Genomic DNA, 15417 nt, shown 5'->3' on the forward strand with positions numbered 1-15417 from the left:
TATATATATATATATATATTTATTTATATTCGAGTGATTCATGAAGAGAAACGGCTCTTAATAATCATTTGTTCACATCACGAATCGGTCTAGATTAGTTGTGCTGCATGTTGCAGTTTGCACTTTGCACAATAGAAATGTGATTTGTCTTTGCATTACTAATTCAACTAATTTTGCATAAACTGATACAGTTCTGAATAGAAGCTCCGAACTTAAATTAAATATTCTTTTCGCTGTGGTGCTGTATATTCAGCTGAATAGTGGTGTTTTTTTTTGGACCAGTGGTAGAAATGTAGAAATTTCACATCAAGAAATGTGGTGCATAAACACCTGATCAGCTCAGACCCTCATTTGTTCCTCATGACTTATGCATGATTGATCGCTTTGATCAAGCCAACATCGGCCACGTTTATCCAGGTGGATTAAGTTAACACAGATCTGAGTCAGATGCAACCATAACAAGGACATTTGAAATGACCACATTGGTCTTAACTGTGAAAGAGGCTTTGTTCAGTTACATTTAAATAAAAATGTACTGTTTTACATTCTTTTTTTTATATATCTCTTGGCATTGATTGCTAAAGAATTATGTTACATTCAGCATTTCAGCACAGGGCTCCGTGTCTTTTTGATCAGGTGAGCCAAGTCCAGTACAGATGTCTGGAGTTGTTTTTGGCTCATGTGTCTGTGCATGTACATGTGTGTTTGTGTGGTCTGACAATCTCAGCATCAACAGGAGGAAATGACATTGTTTCAATGTAAATGAATTCTGCAGCAGATGTTAGTTGACACACATTTGCATGTTTTTTTTTATATAAAACTGTAAATCTGCAGCAGGTGTACGTTACAGCACACTTACCATTCGCTACTGTCCCAGACTCCTCATCTTTCTGTCTCTTATTCACTCAAACACTCTCTCTCGCACACTCTTTCTGTCTGATTATGCTCTGATTGCAGTACTAGCTTACTGAATTCTGCAGAGTAAAACACTGTATATTGCTTACTAACTTAAAAATAGTATGTGAAATCAAATGCAATATTCAGACGTTTTTAAAATTGCATCACATTACATTTTTAATTCAGTAGGTGCATAAAAAATAAAAAAGTAATTATGCATGCTTATTTCCCCATATTTTACATTTTAGGTTACATTTAAAGTTAATCTTTAAAAAACTAATAATTTAAAAAACACTATTACTGTAAATTTAATATTTAGCAGACCTTAAAATTAATTTCCATTTCCATACTATACATTATAAAGTTGTGATGGCTAAATTCACTTGTAGCATTTAAAATTAATTTATTATTTATTTATTTATTTTCTAGATTATAGAATTTATATACAGTATATAGTATAGAATTTTAATATAAACTATTTAACAGTTATCGCTCATAACAATTATAGATTTATCTGTATTGGTAATTCGAATGCATGGATAATTTTGTTTTACTTGCATCTTTAATTCAGTAGGTGTCATTCAGGTATTATTTTAAAAATATTTTTAGAATGTAATGTAATATAGCCTAACGTGGTGTAGAAATATAATGTCTGATTAAATAATGAGACATGAGATTTATCTGACTGATTCATCATGTTGGATGTATAAGGTAAAATCAAACGCATTACATTGTGGGATATAGTATTTTATGCAGGTTGCTTTTTTCTCTACACTTTTTTGGTACATAAGTCAATTTGCATAATGTGCACAGTATTGCAGAAATAGTCAGACTGGTTATTAGTATCACATTTTGTCTCTCTCATTTTCCTGCAGTACGCCTAGAGATTTGCCTAAAACCTAACTGATCTGGTATTTAACCAAAACTTCACAAGTTAGTCCTGCAAGTTAGTCTTAAGATGTGGGATTTGCTGAAATATTAAGTCTTTTATATATACGAATTCTCATTAGTTTCTCCTTTTCGTGGTTCCAGACTCCAGACATTGCCATGCTGTTAGATAAGCTTCCTCACATTGCTTTTCTAAGTCTCTCATGCCACAGTTTTGAGGATAGGGTTAATCTGGAAAGAGACACTCACTGAGAGGGATGTGGGTACGACAAGGAATCCACTCTCCCATCATTTTTCCTCTGCTGCCACTGGAGGAGAAAGATATGAAAGGAGAGGAAAGATTTGGGGCGCAGATGTCATTCAGAGAGAGATGGGATGAGAAGGCATGAACAAGAGAAACTAGGGAGCATGAAAAATTCAGAATATAGTGTGACATTGTGAAACCCAAAAATGAACATTCTGTCATTATTTACCCAATCATATTGTTCCAAACCTATACTTCTGTTCAAAATTTTGGGATTGGTAAGACTGTGTTAAAGGGGTCATATGATGCTGCTAAAAAGAACAGTATTTGGTGTAATGAAATGTGGTTTAAGGTTAAAAAAACACATTATTTTCCACATACTGTACATTATTGTTTCTCCTCTATGCCCCGCCTTTCTGAAACGCGTCGATTTTTACAAAGCTCATCGGTCTGAAAAAGCGAGGTGTGCTGTGATTGGCCAGCTGTCCAGTGCGTTGTGATTGGCCGAATACCTCAAGCGTGAGACAGAAATGTTACGCCCCTCACATACTGTGATGCCCTGTCCGGCCGGAGCGACAAGACAAAAACTTTAAAACCCATTATAAACGAGGCATTTGTTGCATCCAGTGGGGACATAATTACTGATTATAATGACTTATACTGTCATTTTACGCGTTGCGTTGCATTGCGTAAACATAAAACCATGTCTGCATTTGTGATCAGAGAAATGACAAACAACAAGCCCTACTCTACACGGCCCAAAAAACTCGCTTTAAATATAAAAAAACGTACTTACAGTCTGTGAGTCAGAACAGCCGGCATTGTAGTCTACTCTACCAGGATCAGGAAACAGTCCTCCATAAAATGTGCTGCACACATCTGAATATTTGGGTTGAACTGTTCTGGAACAGTGTTGTAAATACAACTTCTCTTATGTTCACCTAGGCTGCATTTATTTGATCAAAATACAGTAAAAACAATAATATTTTGAAATATTTTGACAATTTAAAATAAGTCCTTTTTATTTTAATATGTTTATAATGTAATTGTATGTGATTGCAAAGCTAAATTTTCAGCAGCCATTACTCCATTCTTCAGGGTCACATGATCCTTCAGAAATTATTTTATTATGCTGATTTGATGCTCAAGAAACAATTATTATTATTAGAGTTATAAACTGTTATGCCGCTTAATATTTTTTTTGGAAACGGTTGTTCTTTTATTCTTCTTTTTAGTATTCTTTGATTTATATAAAGTTTGAAAGAACGGCATTTATTTGAAATAGAAATCTTTTGTAACTGATAGTTGTTTTTTTTTTATCAATTTGCATGCTGACACGGAAGAGAAGAAATTGTTGAATAAAATTTTTGTTTTCTTTGCACACAAAAATTATTCTCTTAGCTTCATAAAATTACGGTGGAACCACTGATCTCACGTGGGCTATTTTAACAATGTCTTTACTACCTTTCTGGGTCTTGAACATGGTAGTTGCATTGCTCTCTATGGAAGCTCAGAAAGCTCTCGGATTTCATCAAAATATCTTTATTTGTGTTCCGAAGATGAACGAAGGTCTTACGGGTTTGGAATGAAATGAAGTTGAGTAAATAATGACAGAATTTTCATTTTTGGGTGAACTGTCCCTTTAAACTTAACTTTTATCCTCACATAAAACTATAGTAGGACTTTAGAAGACTTAAAATATAAGTCATATGGAGCATTTTTATGCAGCATTCATAGTATTTTATAAGGAGATTTGAAGATATAGTTTTTTTGTGTGCGTTCAATTTAAAAGAGTAAGAGCATAGAGGTTTAAAATGACATGAGGTTGAGTAAAACATGACAAAATATATTTATTTTTGTGCACACTATCCCTTTAATTTGATTCTGTAGTGAAAAGAAGACCGTAAATGATCTCTGTGTAGTTTCTAGCTGCAGTAAAAGTAGCATTAATCTCTGCAGCCTGGCAGACAGTGAATTGCATTATTGATGCAGTGGAGGGCTGTCCTGGGTGAGGGTCCTCTGCTGAAATGTCGGGCATAATTGTGGGGTTCAGCCTCAGCTCACTTACAAATGAGATGCGGGGACACGGAGGGGGGTGTCTCGCATCACTCATCCTCTCTGCCGCCTGCTACAGGACTAATCCTAATTTTAAACTTGCACTCCCCTAGTTGGGGTGTCGGTTTTTGATGCATGACGGCATTAACCATCAGCTTGTCTTAAAGGAATAGACCAGCCAAAAATGTAAATTCTGTCATCATTTATTCACCCTTATGTCCTTATAAACCTGTATGACTTTCTTCTGTGAAGCAGAAGAAAAAGGAGAAATTTTGCAGAATGTCAAAGCTGCTCTTTCCCATACAGTGAAAGTGAATGGTGACCACGATTGATACAGGGATAGTTCACCCAAAAATGAAAATTGTCATCATTTAATAGGGCTGGGTTAAAAAAATATCGATTTCTCGATTTTAATCGATTCTCATTTTTATGAAAAAGTATTGATTGGACAGATTAGTCTAGCCTGTTTTCAGTTAATGAATGGAACATAAATCACAATAAGCTTTGTGTTTTGTTACTTTTGATATGAAACAAAGTCTCAGATTTCAAATTCTGTCCATTTTATTACAGTGTTTAAACAATAAATGCCATTTTGGCGGTTCAGTGTGGAGTGTCAAATGGCTGTAGCACCTCAAGAGAAGCAGCAGCGTGAAGCGCATGTAAACTGATCATCTCCTCCGCTTTAATACCAGTTTCAGTGCAAAATAAACATGAATAAACATCCGAAGGTATGTTAAAAGAAAGAGTACAACTTACTGAAATCTGTGTCCTGTCTCATGTAATCACTCAATCAGTGTTTCAACCACGGAAAGATGTCAATATAACAACTTGTAAACAATGTCACGTAACGTCATATTTACTTCAGAAAAAAACATATTCAGTGACCATAAACTCATTAGTCAGCTATAGAAATGAGCTCTAAGAGAGGAGCATTTTGCTAAATATATGCACCATATAACATATTCATTATAATTTTTACTGTTCTTCAATTTTTTATTTGTTTGAATCAAGCCATCAAGTTTTTATGACAGCCACCATGTAAATGTTTATATTTCAAAAACTAATTAGAGTAGAAATATAATTGTAATTGTTATTGTTATAAAAACTTCGACATTGAGTGTTATTTAGGCGTTTGTATACAAATCAGTCAATTTAAACCTTCAATATTATGGTAATGTTGTACCAACTGACCTCATGTATATTTTACAGCATTAGTTGAGAGATTTTTTTTTTCCTTACAAATTTGGCATGTACTGTACTTGATATATATCCAAAATAATCGATATTGAATCGAATCATATCAAATCGGAAATTGAATCAGATTGCAAGCTTGTGAATCAGAATCGAATCGAATCATGAAATTTGTGTCAAAACCCAGCCCTATCATTTAATAACCTCCATGTCATTCTAAAGGCCCGTTCACACCAAGCACGGTCCACACTACAGCTATAACGATAAAGGCACAGAGAAACGATATTGTTGGAATCATTTTCAGAACGATTTTTTTCCAGCTGATGAACGAGACAAACATTGACTGCCAATCAGAATCCATCCTGCTATAACGAGCTCAAGAATTTAAAGCGGCAGACGCACGTGCGCTTAGAATAAACAGACGATATCGTTCGCTGGTGTGGACGCTAATATCGTTATCTTTATAGTTATCGTTCTTGGTGTGAACGGGGCTTAAACCTGTATGACTTCTGTGGAACGCAAAAGATATTTTGAGGAATGTTGGTAGGTAAACTGGTCCGGATCCCATTGACTTCCCTTTGTATGGACAAAAAATATAATTGAAAGTCAGTGGGCACTAAAATGGTTTGGTTATGAAAATTGTTTTAAAATATCTTGTTTTGTGTTTAGCAGAAGAAAGAAATTCATACAGGTTTTCAGTTTTGGGTGAACCACCCAGTTGTCTGATGAACAGTCTGTTCATCAGACAAAATTATTGTATGACTTCATAAGACTTGGAATAATGTGCATACGTTGGAACGCTTCTATGATGCTTTAATTGTGCTTTTACATCTTTTGGGAGCTTGAGTCTCACCATTCACTTTCATTGTATGGAATAGAGCAGTTTGGATATTATGCAAAGCATCTTCATTTGTTTTCCACAGAAGAAAGGAAGTCATACAGGTTTGGAATAACTTGGGTGAGTAAATGACAGTTTATTGTAAATGATGTAACTGCAGTTAGTTTCTGCTTTCAGAAACCATCCTCAAATCTCAGAGATGAAAGTCCTCAGGATATTCGGCGGGCTCGTGTTTACAGCAGTGTTAAGTTGAAACGAGATCCTGGTCGACTAGAGATTTGATGTGCTGACAAAACCAAAGAAAACCTGACAGTTGGTGGAACGTCAATCCTCACAAGACTGCTCGGCTCTCCGTTATCTTATTAAAACTGCACCGCTAGATTCTTTGTTCTCACAGAACACAATAAAAAGCTGTGGAGTGTGTTCGGCATCCATGCTTTGTTTGCTAATGGTTGGGTTTGGAAGCGTTTGAGTTCGGTGGATTAAAACATGGCTAAACGGAGCTCTAGAGGTGACCTTGCGTTGCTGATGAGTAGACCCATGCTGTGCCGTTGTGTTAGTCTGATTGGTTTGAGCAGTGCTTTTGCTTCAGGACTCTGATTTCACATCAATTTCACATCAAACGGCAACCCAACGTAGTAGTAAAAAATGTTGCTTTTCAACACTTCTGATACGAACCTCGGTTATCGTGACTGCAGTGTTTTTTGTGATATTCAAGCTCATTATGATCTCTTTCTGAATCTTTTGATTTCTACCCACTAAACCTTCCTTTTGCAGTCTTTTTTCTTAATTTAGAATCATTCCTTTCGGAGACCTTGAGTCAGAGGGTTGCAGTTTCTGAGTTTCTCATCCTGGATCTGATCTGCCCATATACACACCCACCACACGTCAGCATCACCGTCCTCTCACACACTAACACACACTGCTCCACTGACACACACTTCTCTGCGGGGCGGGTGTAGCGGTTACTGTGGAGACAGCTGGGCTGCGGCACTCGGACTTCGTCCTGTGAGCCGAGCCATTCAAATGGAGGCTAAAAATATAGAGCAGTATAACAGTTCTCGCGGCTTCATCCTCTGCACACTGATTATGACCTGACGGATGCAAGGTCAGCCACAGTCACACAGGATCATTTACACACTCTGTGAGGATCAGATGAGCTGCTGGGTCTCCATTATGTCATTTTTGGCCTCCCTTGTAAAATCTACACCCCTTCTTTTATTTGCTGTCGCCATTTGTGCTTCATTGTTATTGTAAGTAATCCTGTTAAGTGGTAACCATGGAAACCTATTATTATTGTAGGTAATCCTGTTAAGTGGTAACCGTGGAAACCTTCTATTGCATCCATATTCATATTTAATTCCCAAGGTCACATTTTCAAGATTAATAGGCTAGATTGGATCACTGGATTAATTAGGGCTAATGTGTTAATAAATTGTAAAGATAGAGGTTGTATTGGATTTTTCACATGAACGGCTGCTGCTGGAATGTTTCCTTTCTTGTGTTGTGCTCTTATTTGTGTTAGAATAAAGAAAACGTCACAATGTTAAGGTTGTGGTCCACTAATGTCCTTTGATGGCTGATTTCCAAAGAAATCAGTGTGTGGTTAATGACCGATATGTAGCCTAAAGCCTATATGTACAGTGGACCACTAGTTAAAATGCTTGTTTTTATTACCGTTTATTCTATTTGTTTTATTTTATTAGATTATATCTTTCTTTAGCAAACAATTTGAGTATGCACTACTGTTCAAAAGTTTTTTTTTTTTAAGAAATTAATACTTTTATGAAGAAAGGACATATTAAATTTATCAAAAGTGACAGTTAGTGCGTTTATAATGTTATTAAATATATTTAAATTAAATTGTTTTCTGTATAATGGTTTCAACAAAAAAATTAGCATCACCACTTTTTAACATTTATAATAAGAAAATGTTTGAGTCAGCATATTAGAATTATTTCTAATATTACTGGAGTAATGATGCTGAACATTTTGGGTTTACCATCACAGGAATAAGTTACATTTTCAAATATATTACAATAGCAAACAGTATTTGAATTGTAATAATATTTTTTAAATACTACTGTTTTTACTGCATTTTTAAACAAATAAATCCAGCCTTGGTGAGCATATGAGACCACTGCTAACTCTTGATCAGTAGCGTATATACAGTATGTAATTTTGTGAAATCTTATTAACACATTTAAATAAATATTTCCTTATTTTAAATCATAACTTTTTAGTTAGATTTTTTTTTATATTTATATATTCTGTATATTTTCATAATCTGGTATGTGCGCCATTGTATATGTTTGCATTATAATTGTACACTTAGTAGGATTTATAATGCTTGTTGGTTTTATAGCCACAGTTATCAGCCACTGCTATTAATATCTGTCAGTAGTTTTAGGTTAGTTTAACTTCAAACCTGACTGCCATATCAAAGAATCTCCACCTACACCAGAAAACACAAAACCTTATTGTCTGAAGCATAATATTCCACAATATGAAAAACAAGGCTTTTCCCAAAACACTACTCCGCTTCTCAAGCAGGTTCTAACCATTTCATAACTAGACTGCTGAGTTTCTCTGACCATAGTATCTAACATGCGAATGTTGAGCAGCCAAAATGCTATTCAAACAGCAGAAATGCTCTTTTTCCTTTTGCATTAACTTGCATTTTCCCTCCTTAACGTATTGACACCTCAAATGTAATTTCACAGTCATAAGATAAGTTTTGGGCTGAAGCAATTTCTTTCTAAATTGGTAATGTTTACACGCGTCTGTTTAAGCCCAGTACAGCCATTACTTATGCCGCTTTTCCACTGCATGGTATGGCACGGTACGGCTCGGTACGGTTCACTCTGTTGCGGAAGAACAGATATTCCTCTCGTTGATAGCAGAGGAGCGGATCCAGCGAGAGCTTGATGGGGCGACGCGGAATGACATTTTTTTTTTTTAGGAGTCTTGGTAGTAGAGGCGGCGCAACTATAACGACATGTGAATAATCCCGCCCACTCTAAAGCGGTACTGAACTGCAGTGGAAACGCAAACCGTGCCAAGCCGAGTCGTACCACGCAGTGGAAAAGCGCCATTAGAGAGCACGTTCTGTCCTTAATGTCGCACATCCCTTTTGTGAGGAGCTCTTATGCTTAAGGTGGGGTGCAGGTGTTTTTAAAGGCTCTGTAAAATAGCATTTCACACACCATGGCTTCTTTCCACAGTATCCTGTCCATGCGGCTCACACGCACATCTTGCTTCCCTTCGGAGGTGCTAGACATGGTCTGCAGCATGGAGCGTTTAATTACATCTATAGGGGTGTGAACGTACGAAAGCTCCCTAATTACACCTGCCTCACCCTCCTCGCTTTTAGAACCGCAGAAACGTGACGTTACTCTCGCTGAATGCTTTAAGATGTACATTAAGGATTTAGAGAAAAAGGGACAGTGATTATGAAGGCATTTCTTCCATTAATACATTTTTGCAAACCAGTGGCAGTGGCAGCTGCTGCTTCATTGTGTTTCTCGGCATGGATATTTTTATGATGAGCACTAATGAATTGAGAAGAGGGTATGTGGTGTGTTTTTAAAGATGGCTATTAGCTGTTCCTTTTCTATGGTTTTCAGTCTATTACGCCCCACTGAACTCCATCCCTCCCACAGGCTCAACTTTAAGGACCCAGAGGCTGTTCGAGCTCTCACATGCACCCTGCTGAAAGAAGATTTTGGCCTAACCATTGAGATCCCCCTGGAACGGCTCATCCCCACCGTGCCGCTCCGCCTTAACTACATCCACTGGGTGGAGGACCTGATTGGGGGGCAGGGGAACCCACGGAGGGGCATTGACATCGGTATGCCGGCTCACACTCACTGGTTTTATCCTGTTAAAGCCCTTTGCGGACACTCAGGCTGGTGGTACAGGGTTCGGAAGGGCAGTTTGTTGGTTAATACAAACACATACATACATACATACATACATACACACACACACACACACATTCACACAAACAGAGGCTGGTGGAGAGTAAGACGCTGGCAGTCACATGCCACCAGATCTTCTGGATTAAAATATCCCACTCCACCACCATCACATCATACATCATGGCCATCCTCAGACAGAATCCTGTTTCTAAATACCTAAACAACTGTCCAGGTTTACTGTTGGTATCAGTAGGGATGGGTCACAATTGTCGATATATATATATATATATATAATCATAATGTCGAATGTCGCAGCACATATTTAAATATAATCGCCGCTCTCACGCTCCGACTGTCATATTATATATTGTCAACGTTGTCGATAATTTGAATTTTTGAAAACTGCTGACTTAAACAATAGTTTAAAACAAACGGGATTATTAAATATTTTGAAATCGGGATAACGTTAGCTAAATTATATCTAGTCCATTTTTAGAATTATAAGATGATTTTTCTAATGGCTTCGACCATTATCTTTTAGGTCAGGACAGCCTGTTTTTACCGTACCACAGCAGTGAAAAACACTGAAAGTGACAAAATGCTTTGTAAACGTTTTCACAAATCAATCTCTATCTAAAATAAGTAATTTATTTTTAAATTTCAACCCGGATTGCGTGATTATTGGAAATTGTCGGAGGGCTACGCAAACACCACATTCAACAAAGTAAAATTACTCGACGCTTTTCTCAATTAAACAAATAACTAAAGACTTAATAACTCCCAATGCTAATACTCCCAATGATGAATATTTCAATAAAATGACTTTAAAATGCCAAAATATCACTTACCTGAAGCAATTGTGTGACGGAAAATCCGTGAAAGAAGAAGATTGCCGCCTTTCGGTCAAATAGGCGCGGTAGTCGTAGCAACGAGGTGTGGCCTGCCGGACATCTGCCAAACTTGATGCGTTTTCCAAGTGTAATCCAAATGTTAGCCAGAAGTCGATGTTTACCAATGTCAGCCATAGCTAAACCTTACTTGGTTCTTATGTGTTTTTTGTTATCTGGACCATATACCTCAAAAGGAGCTGTGAACCAAGCAAACATTTCCCGCAAATTCTAAACATATGGCAAAACATATATGGTAACAATCTGGCCCATATCTGTTCAGCCATGCCATATCTAAGCCATATATGCCAGCTATCGGCCACATTTGGCCCAAAGGTTCTTGCTATCTGGATGTTTGATAATTCGGTTTGCAGTCCTTTGTGAAGAGATTCAGAATGGCAGATAAATAGGAGTAAAATAAGGTCTGAGGTTTGCATGTCTGATTGTGTTGTAGAACAAACCCATAAAGTTCTAAGGATTACGTTCTTAAAATGTTCCAGACGGAATCCATCGCGGAGTCCAGGCTCCTGGTTTTGCGTCTCACCAGCGTCCAGTGTTTCGGGATGAGATCCGGTCCGGTCTTTACCGCAGACCTCAGTTCACCGTTACCGCAGCATCCGTATAAACTGCCTTCAAATCCAGTCGTACACAGCACTTTTCACTCACTTTCTTCACCTAACCGTGACATTCTCCTCCAATTTATCTGTGATTTACCTGCGGGGACCGAGCGGGATGAAAAACCTTTAACCGCGACTAACGTTACAGCTCCGCTTATTCTCAGCATCGGGTTTCTTCTGCGCCAAGAAATGATGTGGACACCGAACCGCTGGTACGTACTGCTTCCGTTGCGTGGTTTTTATTCGTTTTCACCCACCGACGGCTAATTTCCGTCATTACCGAGAGGTCCGGTGTCCTATAGATATCGATAAGCTGATTATAATGGATGAACGGCAGCCACGCATCTTCGCAGATGGGAAAGTCTCCTCTAGAGTTAGTTATTCCTCCGCTTATTACTGTATGCCACTCATACATGCGAAGACTGTAGGTATTGTGATTTATTTTGGGTCTCGTATGCTGTGTTTCCTCAGACCGTTGCGGAGAGCCGGACCCCATAGGATCCCATTGATCCGGGCGAAACTCAAAACCCTTGTTTATCTGATCGTGCTGTACCGAAATGCTGTTATGCTGCGCGTAATAAACACCTGTCTGCTTGAGTTTTAATGCTCCAGGCTTTAGTAGAGGAGAACATCAGGCTGGTAACGTTAATACCTGATTAGGTGAGGATCTAGGAGGAAACTGGACCCTGCTGCCCACGACCGGGTGACTTTTTAGGGATCAAAAACCCAAGGTTAGGCGGTGACATTGCGGTGTGTCTTACAGGGACACTAGTATTTCCTTAAATTAAGTTGCTGTGATAAAACTGACGTTTTGAGCAGTTGCTAAGTTAATTCTAAGGTGGCTAGTTTGACTTTATAGTCAGTGGGGTTTGGTGAGTCCTCTAGTTTAACTCTCTGTGATCCACAGTACAGCGGCAGCATCAAAAACTCAACACATCTGCTCTTTTGATAGAGCCTGTGTGTGTTTATTTGGTAATTAGCACTTTTATCCTGATATTTAAACTGTAATCGTATACCTAACCTCATGGCTTTCCAAACCAGGATGTTTCTTCTGTGGAACACAAAAGGAGACATTTAGTAGAATGTCCAGGCTGCTCTGTATAATGAGAGTAAAAGGGGGCTGTCAGGCTCCACAAATATCATAAAAGCACAAATAAAAATGGCCCATATGATTGTATGGTCATGCACAGCTTCAATGATGGGAACACAATTAACGACAAACATTATTTTCAGGCTTCGCTTTCTTATTATATTTTACATGCAGTGTCATTTTATTTTTTATATACTATTGTAGTACTAATATTTTGAATTAGCTCTTATTATATATATATTTTGTATTTTTATGTGCTTTTATTTTTTTATTAGTTGTTTTAATATTTCTATTTAGCTTATATTTTATTTCAGTTACCGATTTAATTTTTTTAATATAATATTAAATGTTTTTATGTTAGTTAACAATAACAGCACTGTTTCAGCCTCATCTCGGTTTGATGGCAAGGCAGTGGTGTACAACTGTGTGTGGTCAGGTTGCATTGCGAGTTGTTATAATATTGTTAGTTAAGAATTTTAACTCTGTCATTTGCATTTTGCAAGTCTTTTATTTCTTAAGTGCATTATGTTATTATAATTATATAATTAAGGCTCATTTTGGACATGTGTGTATGTAGGTGGACCTCACAGCTAGTCATTCAAAAATATTTTCTTCTGTGTTCCATAGTATTTTAAATGACCTCTTATTAGTTTTAGTATTTTTATATGCTTTTTTAATGTCTTTTTATTTTTAATTCATTTGTACTTAAGTTTTAGTTGTAGTAATTTTAGTACTTCAAATTAAACTTTTAATTGAAGTTAGTACAAGCGGTCACATTTAGATAAATACAGATGCCGCTCAAAAAATTAGAATATCGTGAAAAAGATAATTTTTTTGTAACTTGTTTCAATAAGTGAAACTTTCATATATTCTAGATTCATTACATGTTAAGGAAAACATTTCAAAAGTTTTTTTGTTTTAATTTTGATGATTTATAACTCATGAAAGTCAAAAATCCAGTATCTCAAAATATTAGAATATTTACATTTGAGTTTCATTAAAGCTTGCAAATATGGTCAAGCAAAGCTGATTCAAACACTTGGAAGAGCTTCACAAGGAGTGGACTGAAGCTGGTGTCAGTGCATCAAGAGTCACCACGCTCAGACGTCTTCAGGAAAGGGGCTACCAAGCCACTTCTGAAACAGAAACAATGTCAGAAGCATCTTACGTTGAACTTTTCTGTTTTGCAAATCCTTTTTTTTTTTTAATCTTAGGAAATATTCTAATATTTTGAGATATTGGATTTTTGACTTTCATGAGCTGTAAGCTCTAATCATCAAAATTCAAACAAAAAAACTTTTGAAATGTTTTACTTTACATATAATGAATCTAGAATATATGAAAGTTTCACTTTTTGAAATGTTACAAAAAAAAAACTTTTTCACGATACTCAAATTTTTTGAGATGCACCTGTATATATATATATATTTTTAGTGGTGCTGCTTTGATTAGCATGCAGTCTTTTAGTTGTTAGACGGTTTGCAGATTAAAACCAGAAAAGTTGTGTGTTTATTTAATCTCCACTGGTGGTGATCATCCATACACTTTCAGCTGTTGCGTCAGATTGTGTGGATGATATAGTTGTGGCTCTGTTGATCGGGTTAGATTGCAGACTGACGACCTTTGCCAGCTCTGGGATGAGATTAGCTGTGTTAGTGTCACACATATGATGAATAGCTCTAAATCTCTTTTCTTCAGACCTTATGGGGATCATCTTTGTTTAGTTCTGCTAAATTTCAGTCCATTTTAAGGCTGCCTGACTGAAAAATGGATGACCAGAGCTGTCCTGCCTCAGTCTAACTGCATTATAGTCATACATCACTCTGTCAAGCAGTCGCTTGCACGTCATATTATCATACTAATACTTCTTTAGGAGTTCTAACATTTGGTGGTAAAATTGTTTGATATAACAATTGAAATACAAGTTATTTTTTACTATTCTGTATATATTGCATGAATCTTTTGAATAGCATACACATTTGTGTTTGTTTTTATTTGAAATGTGAATAGTTCACTTTTAATAGATTTTTATTTTATTTTGTTCTCATTTCAATAGCCAAAATCTGAAATATAGTTAATATTCTTAATTTCACATTTAAGTTCTCCTTTCCTAGAGGACAAATTTAGTTAAATATTATCATATAGCAATATATGATAATATTGAACTAACCCTAACCTAACCAAGGTGATCGGATATTCTGAGCTTAGTTTAGATTAGTGGTCGACCGATATAGTTTTTTTTGACTGCCTATGCGATATCTTGGAAAGCAGGGTGGCCATTGGCCAATATAAAGCCGATATAATTTTATTTATTTTAATATTTAAGAAATTTTAAATCATTTGAAAATGGATTTAAAAATAAATGTGTAAAATAAACATACTTTAGATGACAATGTATTTTTCACAAATAAATATTTAATAAAAAGTCAACATTGTAACCAACAGGGCACTAAGTAATCTGGGAAGTTTGTGTGCATTGGGAATCATATTTTTTTAACTTGCAAGGTTTGTGAAATTATATGTTCATTAATAGACATTCAACGATTTGTTCAAATGATTTAAATGCGTATTTGCTGAATGCTGACGGCTATTACTAATAATATTAAAGCAATCGTTATAATACTTTTTTGTATACATTTTAATTCCTTTGTTTAACCGTTCTATCTTACTATTAGACAGACTTCTATCCGTATTAGACAGAACTGTTAACGACGACGGCGAACCAGAGGGAGAATGTGAGCACTGTGTGCTCAGGCGCTGCCGTTCTCAGCGCAGTCAAAATAAAAGTCC

General features: G+C 36.5%; 1 protein-coding gene across 1 annotated transcript in view; it reads left to right on the plus strand.

Annotated features, from left to right (window-relative positions):
• mettl16 (methyltransferase 16, N6-methyladenosine) overlaps positions 1-15417 on the plus strand; it is a 39386-nt gene that overhangs the window by 7436 nt on the left and 16533 nt on the right. Inside the window, exon 3 of the mRNA XM_016557026.1 lies at positions 9776-9963. Coding sequence (XP_016412512.1) covers positions 9776-9963 — 188 coding nt within the window. The remainder of the gene's footprint in view (positions 1-9775; positions 9964-15417) is intronic.

This window comes from Sinocyclocheilus rhinocerous, unplaced genomic scaffold (genome assembly GCF_001515625.1).
Source record: "Sinocyclocheilus rhinocerous isolate Xijiao unplaced genomic scaffold, SAMN03320098_v1.1 scaffold166, whole genome shotgun sequence".
Lineage (NCBI taxonomy): Eukaryota > Metazoa > Chordata > Actinopteri > Cypriniformes > Cyprinidae > Sinocyclocheilus > Sinocyclocheilus rhinocerous.